This window comes from Trifolium pratense, linkage group LG3 (assembly GCF_020283565.1).
Source record: "Trifolium pratense cultivar HEN17-A07 linkage group LG3, ARS_RC_1.1, whole genome shotgun sequence".
Taxonomy (NCBI): domain Eukaryota; kingdom Viridiplantae; phylum Streptophyta; class Magnoliopsida; order Fabales; family Fabaceae; genus Trifolium; species Trifolium pratense.
In genome coordinates, this window is record NC_060061.1 from 22,564,032 (window position 1) to 22,579,591 (window position 15,560).

The 15,560-nt window shown below is 34.7% G+C and overlaps 2 protein-coding genes across 3 annotated transcripts; both read right to left on the reverse strand.

The window, feature by feature from the left end:
- Positions 1-381: 381 nt before the first annotated feature.
- LOC123913346 (protein DETOXIFICATION 46, chloroplastic-like) lies at positions 382-7,534 on the reverse strand. Its single transcript, XM_045964062.1, has 14 exons — positions 7,011-7,534; positions 6,811-6,905; positions 6,339-6,447; positions 6,184-6,239; positions 5,689-5,744; positions 5,055-5,193; positions 4,639-4,776; positions 4,493-4,561; positions 4,274-4,384; positions 3,891-4,019; positions 3,647-3,724; positions 2,796-2,867; positions 853-912; positions 382-769 (listed from the first exon to the last, which is right to left on the reverse strand). The coding sequence occupies exons 1-14, from the start codon at positions 7,429-7,431 to the stop codon at positions 668-670; spliced, it is 1,635 nt and encodes a 544-aa protein (XP_045820018.1). The 5' UTR covers positions 7,432-7,534; the 3' UTR covers positions 382-667.
- LOC123913343 (protein DETOXIFICATION 46, chloroplastic-like) lies at positions 6,810-15,311 on the reverse strand. Of its 2 annotated transcripts, XR_006811625.1 has the most exons (15): positions 14,798-15,311; positions 14,619-14,713; positions 12,832-12,940; positions 12,655-12,710; positions 12,315-12,370; positions 11,637-11,775; positions 11,190-11,327; positions 11,031-11,099; positions 10,811-10,921; positions 10,428-10,556; positions 10,189-10,266; positions 9,161-9,232; positions 8,979-9,038; positions 8,545-8,893; positions 6,810-6,905 (listed from the first exon to the last, which is right to left on the reverse strand). XR_006811625.1 is itself a non-coding variant. In XM_045964060.1 (14 exons), the coding sequence occupies exons 1-14, from the start codon at positions 15,234-15,236 to the stop codon at positions 8,792-8,794; spliced, it is 1,653 nt and encodes a 550-aa protein (XP_045820016.1). In that variant the 5' UTR covers positions 15,237-15,311; the 3' UTR covers positions 8,202-8,791. The 2 variants fall into 2 exon arrangements, 1 of the variants encoding a protein (XP_045820016.1); XM_045964060.1 differs by lacking the exon at positions 6,810-6,905 and having other exon boundaries at positions 8,202-8,893.
- Between the last annotated feature and the right edge of the window lie 249 nt (positions 15,312-15,560).

Sequence of the window (15,560 nt, forward strand, 5' to 3'; positions counted from 1 at the left end):
ACATATGGGTAGAAAATTGAGCTTTATAGACCGTGTGTAGGAAATAACTTTAATGCACCACATGATTTATTAAAACTACTCTTGGAACAATGAGGTTTTGGGAACATCGTCAAATCAATAAACGTAAGATGGACTGACACTTGTGCACTGCTATGGTAGAAAGATGGAGTCCAGAGACCCAGACATTCCATTTACCAAGTTGAGAGTGCACGATAACTCTGCAAGACATGTCAATGTTATTGGAGTTAAAAAAAATTGGACGACTTGTTACTGGAACAAGTGGCGACATTTGGGATACACATTTTCCGCGATTATTGGGAGTCGGTTCATCCAACAAACGTACGACATAGGTATGCTGTGAGGACAAAATGGCTACAAGACTATCTTACAAAATGTTTATAATTTCATGAACGTATTCAATCTTACAAAATCAATAACTAGTTTTCCAATTACCTTTACCTCAGTCCCTTGATCACAAAGATGATATGTTCAAGATGGTGGTTTCCAATACAACTCAGCATCAGTAGTTTCCCTGCACTTGAATTGTATCGACATTGAAATGAGTGCCTATTTTGTAATATATTTAACAAGATTTGCAAGCAGCAGACCCATGCTTCTATATTTGTATAATGTATCATGAACTAAGAATTAAAATGGAGCTCCAAAACTATGCAGTCTTCAACTCTTGCACCTCATTCTGGCTTATATCTTCCGAGTATAAAATGCCATTGGGAGATAGAAGGCGTAGAAGGGCTGCTAAAAACCGAGCCTGATAGACATAATATTTCCTTGTTAGAATATGTTTATGAAATAATACTAGCACTGTATATAAATTCTAGGTCTGAGTCTTACCCATTGAAACCCAGCAAGGGAAAACCAACAGCCTTGCAAACCATATCTACTACAAAGGATCTGCATTGAGGTAAAGAGTGTGTTACTGAAAAATTGGTAAGCATGATAACATAGTATGCTGCCAATGGTAGTTTTTATTTCTCTTCATTGGTACATGACATCCTTGAACTGGTTAAGCATTGCAGCATGATAACATAGTATCAATTGCAACGCGCAACAGACAGATGTATCTGTAGTGTCAATTTATCCTCTTATACCAATACCAGTTATATATTAAAACTAATTTATGCAATTCAACTTTCACTAACGGTGTTTTTTGATATAATTTTTGGTGCGAAAGGCTTTCGACAAAATTCGTTTGAGGGTTTGACTGATAAGAGCAAGCTTGATGCTCAACTAGAGCTTTTCATTAGGATTGTACCTGACAAAGCCAACAAGACTCTGTCCATAATAGACAGTGGCATTGGCATGACCAAAGCAGGTAATGTCATAGTTCCTCCTTTCTTAAAAGATTTCGTATGTTTGAATTTGGCAATGAATTTGATATTGAAATTGCATCAAGATTTTGTAAAGTTTAATAGTGTAGCTTATGTTAAAATTATGGTGGAAAATTGTAATCCTGTTAAGCTCATTTAAATCTAAACATACATTATAGTGGTGTTCATTTGCAATTATGATTTGGAACCTCTCTGAAAGTTCCTTTTTGGATTTTCTTTTTTTATAGATTTGGTGAACAACTTGGGTACTATTGCGAGGTCTGGAACCAAGGAATTCATGGAGGCATTGCAGGCTGGTGCTGATGTTAGCATGATCGGTCAATTTGGTGTTGGATTCTCTTCTGCTTATCTTGTTGCAGAGAAAGTCATTGTTACCACCAAGCACAATGATTATGAACAATACATTTGGGAATCACAAGCTGGTGGCTCATTCACTGTTACAAGAGATACTGATGGCGAGCAACTTGGTAGGGGAACCAAGATCATTATTTTCCTCAAAGAGGATCAGGTAGTTTACTTATCATAATAATTCTCTTGGATTATGAATTTAACTTCTAAGTTTGCCTAGCAGAGACTAGTTTATAGATTGAAGAATTTTTTGAAATTTTGTTCATGTAGCACTACATATTTTCAAGGATTAAATTAGTGCTTACTGTTTTTTAAAATGGTTAATATTGAAAACTATATATTATATTAAGCATTGTGTTGAATAAACGAATTATTCATTTTATGAACAGTTGGAATACTTAGAGGAGAGGAGGATCAAGGATCTTGTGAAGAAGCACTCTGAATTCATTAGCTATCCAATTTACCTATGGACTGAGAAGACTACTGAGAAAAAGATCAGTGACGATGGCTCAATCCTTATGATGGAATGGAACTGAGTTTCTAAGTGAGTGGATATGTAGAGATGTTTGTATTGCAATACTAATTTCACTAAGATTATGTATTGAAATTTTATCTAAGTTAAAACTTTGGTTGTATAATTCTAATTACTATATGTTTAAACACTATTTTAATTAAAATTATGTTTTCTTTGTTGATTATAGTTTTGGATTTTTTTGAATTAATTTAGTAGTTTTGAGTATGAAAAAAGAAGAATTAAAAAATCAGGAAAAGCTATAAGCTAAAAAAAAGACCATAAATTTTTTTTTTTATAAAAGAGGGAGATGCGACGGTTCAAAACCGTCGGTAAATCAATATTAAACACACTGACAACGGTTCTAAACTGCCGCAAAAGGTGAAATAAATTCGCCAACACCTACGATTTCACGACGGTTTAAACTAATGTTGCGGCCAGGATTCACGACCTTTCACCAACCGTCGTAATATACTCTTGCAACGGTTCAAAACCGCCGCTACACCCTTTCAGAACTGTCGCTAAATGGCAAATTTCTTGTAGTGAATATTACTATGTACACCAGAAAACCAAGGAAAAGTTATTACCAATAATACTAGAGCATTCAAGCAAAAGCATCCACTCATTGACAAACTTAAAAATCTTAGATCCCGTCCAGCCTGCATAAGTAAGTATACACAATTAACTTACAAACAAGCCAAAAATAACGCTTGTTATATAATGCATGCATTCAGTTGCTTTTCTATGAATTAACAAGAAGCAAGCTGGATAAATAAATTAAATTGTCACGACTTCAGTTCAGGGACCACTGGGAGCTACAGCGGGCAGGACCAGCACGAAATTGGGACACCACTTCTCTACCCAAAACCTTAAAACAGTATATGTATATAAACTCTTGTATATCAAACATTTAGCCCATTCAGAGTCAATGCGGGACTAACCGCTCAAACTCGAAACCAAAAAATCTTCTATTCAAGTGAGTCTCCCACATCCTACACTTGCACCTCCTTAACAACTAACGGAACACGCCTCCTAACTATAGACTTTGAAATAAAAGGGAAATCATGGAAAGCAGAGAATACAAATTGGTCTTTTAGGAGTACTGACTACTGATGTTAGACATGATGCAGAGCTACCAAATAAGAGTTAGGTGCTTATCATACCCAATGCTACCTATAAGTAGGCTTATGCCGTTTTTAGCGCCTCAAGTGTAAAGGCTATTTCATAATGAAACTTCTTAAAAGATAAATTACTATGGAACCTATGCCAGACAGATTAGGCTTTTCAAGAGCTAGATCTTTGACACTCATTTTTATGCGAAAACTCAATGTCAGGTAATGGTCTAGTACAACGAGTACAGATCCAACTTAATATGACTACCAGCATAAGAAAACTAAAATAATAAAAATCCTAATATTCCAATCTAACATGAGCATACCAGCAATGTTCCCTCCAGGCCGACAGTTGCAGGTGTCACCAAGAGCGCTAAAAAGAACGGAATCAGAATCCTATGCATCTGCAAAATCACAAAAATAAAGTTAACCACTAATATAAGCCTTAATGCCAAACCTTTAATTATTTTATAAAAACTCCGTATTTCCATCAGTAATCCTGCGCCCACAATGTAGACAAAGGAGATAGGTAAAATTTATGAGCTAAAGTTTAAATATTCAAGAACTGGCCTCATGGATGACCATCTGATCAGGTGTAAAAATGTAGGGGAATAACCAAGGAACAGATGTTGCAACAATCCCAAAAAGCAACCCAAATACAGCTCCAATAGTTAAAATAGACCTTAGAAGCGTCCGAGCCTGTCAATATAATATAAACTCAGGGAACTTTTGAATATACATAACAATGTATGGAGAGAATCTACAATATGAATTAGTAAGGAGAACATAGTATCATAATATCATTGTTTAAAACTACCCTTCAAACCAAAAATAGAGATGATCCATCTATATAATATGAAATTCTAATGAGCACAAAAGAGAGCTCTAAAACTGATACTGTATATGAGGTTGGAGGAAAGATCTTTTGAAATCAGTGAACGAGTATCACTAACCTTTGCCAAACTCCGATTCACTCCATACATCATCTCAGGCATAAATGATTGAGCAGTTTGAGAGAGAGGTTCACCGCATATTGCGCATAACATGTAGATCTGAAGCATGACCTAAAGTAAAAGTGGAGTTATCAATGTTTGTGAGTTGGTGTTCAGAAAATGTGCAGATAGACAGCAAAGGAATAGAATTACAAAATACAAGACAGGAGTAAAACTAACTTGATGAGCGGCTATTTTATGTGTACCCATTGATGTGGCAAAATATATAAGTAGAGAGTAGAAAGCCACCTAAACATAAGAATTTTCAGTTATATTTAAGGGATGGACTACTCAAGATAAAAATACAGCAAAATACTTGATTCAACCTTTAACATCAATGACACAAATACAGGAGCAGCAAGACTAAATATTGACAGAAATTCCTTCCCCGAAGGAATAGAGAAGGAAAAGGCATTGTATCCCTTCTCATTTAGAGTTTGGCTCATCATATAGGCAGCAACAACCTGAAAAAAGGAAGGGGTGCAAAAGCAGTTCAAGCGGATTATTGTACATTGAAATAGGAAAAACCATATATGATACAATTAATTAATTATGATGTGTGGAAAAATATTCTGAAGTATTATTAAATTTGTGTAAAGTATACAAATACTAATATGAATATATATAGAGGCTTTAACCCATGGGCCTGAATAACAAGCTTAATGCTAATATTTACATAATATGTGCCTACAACCCTAACTAGTTATTTACAACATGATGCATATGAGTTTGTTCAGCATACTTGTGATGCTAATGTAGCGCATGCAGCCCCAGCAATCCCATAGCTGTAGTATCGGCACAGAATTATATCACCAATTCCATTTATAATACTGGCAGCAGCCAAAGCCTTCAAGGGTCCCCAAGAATCTTTCATACCAAGACTGCGTGAAATAATGTGGATATCAAGAATATGAATTAAATGAGAATCAAATACTTATAATATCATTAAATTTAAAATCATAAAAAGAAACAGTCTACTACTTCATATTCCATTAACTATTATCAGGGTAAAAACCACTTGGCTCAAACAATCCAAAGAACAATTTATGCAAAGAGAGGATAATTCAGATTTTCATTTAAACATTAGAAGAAAATGAGAAATCGTCAACATAGAGCAAGCAGTATTGACTATTGAATGACAAAAGGAGCCTTGCTATCTGAGAAATGTCATTCATAGCGAGCAAAATTTTAGCTAAGAGTTTCTAAGCAACTATTGAGACAAAACTTATCACCAAATTGAACAGCATTTCAAAATAATTGATATATACTAAAATAGAATGTGGAGAACAGACTCTCATATTTGACATAAAGTTTTGCAAATTGCAACAACTCATTTTAGAAAAGCCACAAAAGAGAAATAAATAGTATGTTTGCACCTTGCACTTTGAGCAACCGATCCAACAAGTAAAAATGGCCATGCCAACCCTCGAATCTAACACCAAAAGAAATTCAGTGTGACTAAATCAAGCAGAGGATGATGCCTCCCTTGATCAATTTCAATATGTAAATAATGAAGAAACAAAAGCAAAATCTGATTTGAAAGGTTGTATACTTTTATTAAAAGAAATATTGTCATACAAACCTTTTTTTTTAATTTTTGGTTAAGGAGCCTAGTGGCTAGAAATTCCACCTTAAAGATGAATAAGTGGAGTGTCCGGGGTTCGAACCCCCGGCTTCTGCACATATAGTGTAATGTCCCTGCTAACTGAGCTAAGCTCACTCGGACTCATACAAACCTTTATTTAATATTGCATGAAATGAAACTTGAAATTACTCACCTTGGCATAAATTATTTTATGTTTTCTTGAATTTAAAACATTAATTACAATCTTAATTTAAATTGCAGGATAGTAATCAGATTAAAAAAAAACCTGGACATAAGTATTAGCTGCAGGTACTATATGTACATTCTTTGGTCCAGTAAAAGCTGCAAAAGGCATAAATAGAAGAATTCATCAGTATTGTCAAAAAAAAAAAAAAAAAAAGAATTCATTAGTCATGGGGTTGGCTCTCTCATTTTCAATACCTGTGATCGTTGTTGCACCAAATAACCTTGTGAACACAAGCATCACCAAACCACATGTTAACCCAACAAAAAGCAAGACAGATATGTGATGCTGCACTTCCTCCCTATCCTACACAAACATACTTATTAATCAAAGGCAGTGCAGTAAATCGTAAAAAATTTTCGTATAAAGTCATGGATGTGATACATCACAATAATGTCAAAAAGTTTACGGGTCTTCTCTGATGATGATCATACATTACTTTAGATATTATTCTCCACTTTTGTCATTGTTGGGTGTATATAGGTCACATCTCATATATAAGTGTCATTTGGTCAATTCCTGGTCAATCAAAGACTAACCCGTCTAGGAAATTACTCATCAGTGTTGAGTCTCTCACAGCACTATACTTTCACTCACACAACTATCAGTTCACAAATGCATATTCATCCATATTTTCTATTCCATAGTAAAGGGGAATAAAACACTAACCCGTCTAGCAAGGGCAGTAGCAACCATATTTGAAGTAGCAATCGACAAAAACATGAACGAGTAGCTCAAGTAATCGCAAAATACAGTAGCAGGACCTGCTCATGGGAAACGAAATTCATATACATAATAGATCAATCATTATTGCACACTTTTAATTAAAATTATAATAATTAAACAGTGAATGTGATTAAAAAAAAAACCTAAAGCAGCTAGCTCTATTGAACTTCCTTGACCAACAACCGCAGTATCAATTAGACTCATCAACGGTCCACATAACCAAAGTCCAATTGCAGGTCCAGTAAACAAAACAATCTCCTTCATTTGAATCCATAAACTCTGCTCAACCAGTTCCTCCACTTCTTCTTCTTGAGAAGTCTTGCTGATTTGGTCTCTGTCTTCGGATTCATCTATGATGTCATGGTTTTGAGCTACACAAGCTGTTATGATCCTGAATCGACGGTGTTTCGGGGATGTAATGCATTGGTATGTTGAATTGATGGCCGTGTTCTTGAGAAGAGAAGGTGCAAGGAACTGAAGAGGTAAGTGGCGGTTTGAGTGTGAAATGAGATTGGGGTTTTTGAGGAGAGAAGTGTGATTCAAATGTAGTGAAAGAAGGACCATTTTTGTTTTCTGAAAGTGAAAGGAAAGAAGGCAACGAAATTTTGGGAAGATGACAGAAAGAGAAATAAAACGAGTGGTTCTAAGTTGAAATCCGCGGGAATGATAACTAGATCCAGTTTTTATTTTTTTAATGAAAAAATATCTTATTCTTTTTTTTGGTTACAAAAAAATATCTTATTATTTTCCCCCATAAAAAATAAGAAAAATGTTAAGATATAAGAACGTTGAAACTTGTGTAATTTATTTTCTAAACTAAAAATATAAAGAATACTATTCTCAAATCAAAATTTCTCATTTTTAGTTTCGTTTTCTCTGAGACACTAATTAGCATGAAGAAAAAAAAAAACTTCTTATTTAATAAATTCATCCCATATGAAAAGGTTACAATAATATTTATTCTTCTGCCTCAAGAAAAAATCATTTTAATTCTTTTATAATTCTTTTGCATCAAAATCCAACAGTAAAAACTCAAGTCGTTTGGATGAACATCCTAAACACTTTAAATAATAGAATCAACTTAAAAATGACCATAAAATAAGAACACTAAAAAGGTCAATTGACATTCTTGTGTATATGCATCGAAGGACAGGAGCTTTTTTTCATAGTACCACCACATGAAAAACTTCAACTCCAACTCATCATGTTCGAAAGGTAACTGTGATTTTCAGCCTTCAATGGAGGAAGAAGAAAAGGGGGAAGAAATTGGTTGATTTGTGGATTTTAAAAATTATTTGGTGATCGTTATCCTCAAATATTATCGTTATAAGGACTTGAATGCATCTCACTTTCATCTTTATTCCACATGATCAGCCAAATGACAGATGGAGTGCCACATCAGCAATGCCGCAGTTTAAATTACACCAAAAAATAATAGTCTGAGAAATTTTGCAAAATGATTAACGTGACCAGGATTATTTTTGTGAAGGATAAATAGTTCCATGTTTTTTTCCTTAGTGACTAACTTAAATTCCATCCTTTTCTTTTTGGCCTTGACTATCAGTTTCACTGTAGATTTTGCTGAAAAGTGAAAGATCCTCTTTCTCAACTTGGCTAGTTCAAATCTTTAAATAAACTAGTCAAGATGTTTGATAGGAAGATTGAAATTACATTTACCTCAGTCCCTTGATCACAAAGATCATATGATCAGGGTGGTGGGTTCAATTTCCCCACATCACATCTCCCTTCTCCCAGCTTGGTTTCCGATACAACTCAGCACCAGTAGTTTCCCTGCACTGAATTGTATCGACATTGAAATGAATGCCTATTTTGTAACATATTTAACAAGATTTGCCAGCAGCAGACAACATGCTTCTATTTGTATAATGTATCATGAACTATAAATTATAATGAAGTTCCAAAACTATGCAGTCTTCAACTGTTGCAGCTCATTCTGGCGTATATCTTCCGAGTATAAAATGCCATTGGGAGATAGAAGACGCAGAAGGGCCATTGAAAATCGAGCCTAATGAACATAATATTTCCTTGTCAGAATATGTTCACGAAAAAAAATACTAGTACTTTCTATAAACTCTAGGTCCGAGTCTTACCCATTGAAATCCAACAAGGGCAAACCAACATCCTTGCAAACTATATCTACTACACAAGATCTGCCATTAAGGTAAATTAGGTGTTACAGAAAAATTGATCAAGCAATATATTACTATGTACACCAGCAGACAAAGATTTTTTTTATTTTTTTTGACATTTCAGAATAAGAAAAAGTTGTTACCAATAATACTAGAGCATTTAAACAAAAACATCCACTTGTTGACAAACTTATAAATCTTAGATCCCGTCCAGCCTGCATAAGCAAAACACAATTAACTTACAATCTTAAAATAACACTTGTTATATAATGCATTCAGTTGCCTTTCTTTGAATGAGTAATAACAAGAAACAAGCTAGATATATAAATTAATTTTTCATGACATCATGAGTTAGTTACCATTGTGGTCTAAATACTACCGTCTACTTGAGCAATTTTATGTTAGACCTCTTATTAGTTAAGAAGTAATATGAGACGAAAAGAAACAGAAATTGACACTGATAGTTTAGGGTCAGTTTCTAGGTAGTTATTGTTAAACGAAGTCCCGCATCGGTTGCAAGGTGGCCTGAATATGTGTCTATAAGAATGATTATATTTTTATGTTATTTGCAATTTAAATCGATGATGGTTTTTTATAAAAAAAAAGTTACGTTTTTTTTTTATTAAAGGTCCACTTTCATATTTCGCACAGCCTCCAAAAACTCGGAGACGCCACTGCTGTTTCTATCAGTTTAATGCATAAAAGCACACGAGATTCATTTAAGGAAGTCCTTAAACCTTCTAGATCAGTAATTTTGTGAAAAGTAGTTAGTACTGTCATATTCTTTCACATTTATTATGGCCAAGTTGAACCGGACAGTTGAAATTAAAAGAAAATAATGGAAAACAGAGAATATTGATAATATGGTGCAATGTGAGATATATATTTGTAAAATAATAATAAAAAATATGTCTTGATAACAAATTGAGTTTCTAGGAGAATTGATCTTTGACATGATCCAGAGCTACCAATAGTGAAAAGATATAGTCACTATGGAACCTAAGCCAAATAGATTAGGCTTTTTATGAGGTTTGGTCTTTGACACTCATTTGTATGCTAAAGATCTAGGTCAGGTAATGGTATAGTACAACTGACGACATAACCAACTAACTGAATAAGAAAACTACTTAAATAATAAAAATTCAAATATTCTAATCTAACATGAGCATACCAGCAATGTTCCCTCCAGGCCAATAGTTGCAGGCGTCACCACTAGCGCTAAAAAGTATGGAATCAGGATCTTGTGCATCTGCACAATCATAACAAGTTGACCACTAACATAAGCCTTAACTTCAAAACTATGTTTATTTAATAAAAAGCTCTGTATTTCCATCAGCTATACTGCTTCCAGTGTAGACAAAGGTGATAATGGAAACTTTTGAGCTAAAGTTTAAAAATTCAAGAACTGACCTCCTGGATGACCATATGATCAGGTGTAAACATGTAGGGGAATAACAAGGGGACAAATGTTCCAACTATCCCAAAAAGCAAACCAAGAATAGCTCCAATAGTTAAAAGAGACCTTAGAAGCGACCGAGCCTGTCAATATAATATAAATTCAAGGAACTTTTGAATATACATAACAATGTATGGAGAGACTCTGGAATATGAATTAGTAAGGAGAACATTAGCTCATTGTTTTAAACTACACTTCAAATAAATTAAAAAAAAAAAGATGATCCACCTATATAATGTGAAATTCAACTGAGCGCAAGAGAGAGCTCTAAAACCAATACTGTATATATGAGGTTGGAAGAGAGATCTTTCAAAATCAGTGAATGAGTAACACTAACCTTTTCCAAACTCCGATTTATTCCATACATCAACTCAGGCATAAATGATTGAGCAGTTTGGGAGAGAGGTTCACCACATACGGTGCATATCGTGAAGATCTGAACCATAACCTAAAACATAAGAATTAAGTTATCAATGATCATGAATTTGGTGTTCAGAAAATGTGCAGATAGACAGCAAAGAAATAGTTGCAAAACACAAGACAAGAATAAGACTAACTTGATGAGCAGCCGTTTTATGTGTACCCATTGATGTAGCAAAATATACAAGTAGAGCGTAGAAAGCCATCTAAACATCAGAACTTTCAGTTACATTTAAAGATTAGAGTTGACTACTCGAAATAAAGAGCCACATATATAACAATATACTTTATTCAACCTTTAACAACAATGAAAGAAATACGGGAGCCGAAAGACTAAATATTGCCAGAAACTCCTTCCCCGAAGGAATGGAGAAGGAAAATGCATTGTATCCCTTCTCGTTTAGAGTTTGGCTCATCATGTACGCAGCAACAACCTAAAAAAAGGAATTGGGTGTAAAAGCAGTGCAAATTGATTGATTTAGAACATTGAAAATAGGAAAAGCCATATATGATGGAGTAGTATTAAGTGACTATGATGTGTGGAAAAATATTCTGAAGGTTTATTCAATTGTGTGAAAAAGTACATTGACAAACACTAATCTAATTAATGAGCCTGATTAATGAATGTAATGCAAAAAGCTAATGTGGCCCATAATATATGCCTAAATAATGTTTACGTAATATATGAGTGCAACAATAATTACTTATTTACAACATGATGTATTTGAGTTTGCACAGCATACCTGCGACGCTAATGTAGCCCATGCAGCCCCAGCAATCCCATAGCCTAAATAGCTGCACAGAATTATATCGCCAATTCCATTTATAATACTGGCAGCAGCCAATGCCTTCAAGGGTCCCCAAGAATCTTTCATACCAAGGCTGTAGAAAGCAACAACCTCTACTAAATATGACACAAACTATTCTCGAGGTAATTAAAAAACACGTTACTCAAACAGTTCAAATAACAATTTAGGCATTAACAACAGAGGGAGGATGATTCACATTTTCATTTAAATATAAGCAAATGAGATATCATTAAAAACAAAGCGAGCAAAATTTTAGCTAGGAGTTTCTGAGCAACTATTAAGGCAGTCTTTATCACCATATTGAACATAATTTCGAAAGAACTAATAAAAACTAAAATAGAATGTGTAAAATAGTATCTCAGATTTGACATAAAGTTTTGCAAATTCTATAAAGTCATATGTTAAGAATCCAAGAGTCCTACATGAACATATGTTTATAACCGACGATAATCCTCACCTTACAAGCCGATTGGGCCTAACTCATTATTACAAAGCCGGTTGGGCTCCAGCTTGTAAGGTGAGGACGGTCTAACTTATAAACATATGTTCAGCTCATATCCCATCCAATGTGGCACTCTTAACACACAGGAGAAATAAATAGTATATTTGCACCTTGCACTCTGAGCAACCAATCCAACAAGTAAAGAAGGCCATGCCAATCCTCGAATCTAACGCCAAAAGAAATTCAGTGTGACAAAATTAAGCAGAGGTTTATACCTTCCTTTGATCAATTTCAATATGTAAATAATGAAGAAACAAAAGCAGAATCTTATTTGGAAGGTTGTATTCTTTATTAAAAGAAATGTTGCCATAGAAAATTTTATTTACCATTACAAGAATTGAAAATTGAAATTACTTTCTCGCCATAAATAGTTTTATGATTTCTTGAATTTTAAAAAATTAAATATAATCTTAATTTAAATTGAAGGGTAGTAATAAGAAGAAAAAAAACCTGGACATAAGTATTAGCTGCAGGTACTAAATGTACATTCTCCGGTCCAGTAAAAGCTGCAAAGGCATAAATAGAACAATTCATCTGTCATGGGGAGGCTCTGTTACCATATATCCGTAAGTGAATTACTATCATCCCAAAAAAGATACGACCTGGCAGAGCTCTAATTTTCAATACCTGCGAGCGTTGTTGCGCCAAATAACCTTGTGAACACAAGCATCGCCAAGCCACATGTTAACCCAATAAAAAGCAAGACAGATATGTGATGCTGCACTTCCTCCCTATCCTACACAAACATATTTACGCATGAAAGGCTGTGCGATAAATCCGAAAACTTGTGTGTGCATATGAAGTCATATATGTGATACATAACAATTGTGAATAAGGAGTTGACTTGTCCTCTTAATTATAATTATTAGTTTGTTTCTAGAATAAGGAAAACAAATCAAATATTGATTTGTTCTCATTAAATGTAATTATTTAGTGTAATTACCTGTATAACCTTGTAACCTCTATATATACAAAGAAATAGCAATGAGAAAGGCATCAAGCCAATAATTCTTGACATGGTATCAGAGCCTATCGGGTCTATCGTTGGGCTTCCGACATCGTTCACGCTTCAGGCCCATTGGGCCGGGCTGAAGCGTGAGGGGGTGTGTTAGCAGCCAACACTCGGTGGGATTTAGTCCCACATCGGATAGATAGGACTCTTGAGAAGAGTTTATAAAGAGGAGGCAATCCTCACCTTACAAGCCGGTTTTGTAAGGATGAGTTAGGCCTCAATATTCGTGACATGGTATCAGAGCAATGAGAAATAGTGTAATTACCTGTATAACCTTGTAACCTCTATATATACAAGAAATAGCAATGAGAAAGGCATCAAGCCAATAATTCTTGACAACAATAACAGTAATGCCAAAAAGTTTACGGGTTTTCAGTATCTTATACACAATTTCATTTTATGAATACATGCACCTGATCCTACATTTCATCTTATCAATGGAGAAAATGGGTTGAGGTTTAGCTTTACCAATGGAGAAGAATAGACACTTAATCTCCAAGTAATTTGCCGCCAAAAGCATTTACTTGAATTCTAACAATATTCCCACCAATTGTGAGTCTCCCACATCATTATACTTGCATCATCAATACCAAACAACAAAACACGCCACCTTACTCCACCACCAGAAAGACTTTCGATACAAGAACCCATTCTCATTCTCCCATCAAATAAACTGGCTCCGATACCACTTGTTGGATAGGCCATGGAGCATAGGGAGCAACAACAACTTAATTATAAGGATAAAAAAAGACCAAAACCTTACAACATTAGCCATATTAGGCATCCTCAACCCTCTTCTATATCATTAATTAATCTCATTCTCAGCCAATGTGGGACTAAACACTCAAAGTTAAAAACCAGCTATTATCACTTCACAAATGCATATTCATCAATATTTTCTATCGAAAGTCTTCCTAACAAAGGGTGGTCAGGAGGTGAGTCTCGTCGTCATTTACCTAATTCTTAGCTAATGGAAGACTAACCACTCGCTCAAATTCTACCAATATTCCCACCAATTGTGAGTCTCCCACATCATTATACTTGCATCATCAATACCAACCAACAAAACAAGTGACCTTACTCCACCACCAGAAAGACTTTCGATACAAGAATCCATTCTCGTTCTCCCATCAAATAAACTGGCTCCAATACCACTTGTTGGATAGTCCATGGAGCATAGGGAACAACAACAACAACTTAATTATAAGGATCAACAAAAAAGACCAAAACCTTACAACATTAGCCATATTAGTCAATCCTCATCCCTCTTCTATATCATTAATCTAGCTCATTCCCAGTCAATGTGGGACTAAACACCCAAAGTTTAATACCAACTAACTATCAGTTCACAAATGCATATTCATCAATATTTTCTATCCAATTAAAAAGGGGAAAAACTAACCTGTTTAGCAAGTGCAGTAGCAACCATATTTGAAGTAGCAATCGACAAAAACATAAACAAGTATCCCAAATAATCACAGAAAACAGTAGCAGGACCTGCTCAAGGAATACAAAATCCATAAGCATCATACATTATTGCGCAATTTCAATAATTAAAATGTAAATGCGATTAAAAAATACCTAAAGCAGCTAGCTCTATTGAACTTCCTTGACCAACAACCGCAGTATCGATTAGACTCATCAACGGTCCACATAACCAAAGTCCAATTGCAGGTCCAGTAAACAAAACAATTTCCTTCATCTGAATCCATATACTCTGCTCAATCAATTCCGTCACTTCTTTTTCTTCTTCAGAAGTCTCGCTGATTTGGTGTATCTCTTCGGATCCATCTATGAATTCGTAATTTTGAACTACCCGAGCTGTTAGGGGATCAAATCGATGGTGTCTCGACGATGTAATGTGTTGGTTTGTTGAATGGATAATGGTGTTGTTGAGATGGGATGGTGCGAGGAAATGTAAAGGTAAGTGACGATTTGAATGTGAAATGAGGTAGCGGTTACGGAAGAGAGAAGTGTGAAGAGTGTGATGATTTAAATGTAGTGAGAGTTTGTGCGCCATTTTTGTTATCTTCCTGGAGTGAAGGAAAAGAAGGCGCAATGAAAAGTGTGGGAAGATGACGAAAGAGAAAGAAAACGAGTGGTCTTTAACGCTGAAATCCGCGGGAATGTTGATTAGATTTTGGAAGTTTTTTTTTTTTTTTACAAGAATCCAAAGATTAGTTAGTGTAAAAAAAAAAAAATAGTTAGTTAGTATTAGGGGAATTTTTTTTAGTACCCGCAAGGTCTCTTCACCCCCTCTGTAAAATCTTAAAAATATTTTTGTCTTTGGTTAATTAATGAACATGTTTCACACAATCAAAGCATCAAGAAATTTTAGAAATAT

What these genes read in the sequence shown, in the direction of transcription:
- LOC123913346 (XM_045964062.1), bottom strand. Translation starts at nt 7,431, where the DNA reads ATGGTCCTTCTTTCACTACATTTGAATCACACTTCTCTCCTCAAAAAC. An exon ending in TTGTGTCATTGATGTTAAAG is followed by an intron (nt 4,562 to 4,638) that starts GTTGAATCAAGT and finishes TCTTATGTTTAG; the next exon opens with GTGGCTTTCTACTCTCTACT. An exon ending in TGAATGCTCTAGTATTATTG is followed by an intron (nt 913 to 2,795) that starts GTAATAACTTTT and finishes ACCTCAATGCAG; the next exon opens with ATCCTTTGTAGTAGATATGG.
- LOC123913343 (XM_045964060.1), bottom strand. Translation starts at nt 15,236, where the DNA reads ATGGCGCACAAACTCTCACTACATTTAAATCATCACACTCTTCACACT. An exon ending in TTGGTTGCTCAGAGTGCAAG is followed by an intron (nt 11,776 to 12,314) that starts GTGCAAATATAC and finishes TGCTTTCTACAG; the next exon opens with CCTTGGTATGAAAGATTCTT. An exon ending in GCCTGGAGGGAACATTGCTG is followed by an intron (nt 9,233 to 10,188) that starts GTATGCTCATGT and finishes TTGCTTATGCAG; the next exon opens with GCTGGACGGGATCTAAGATT.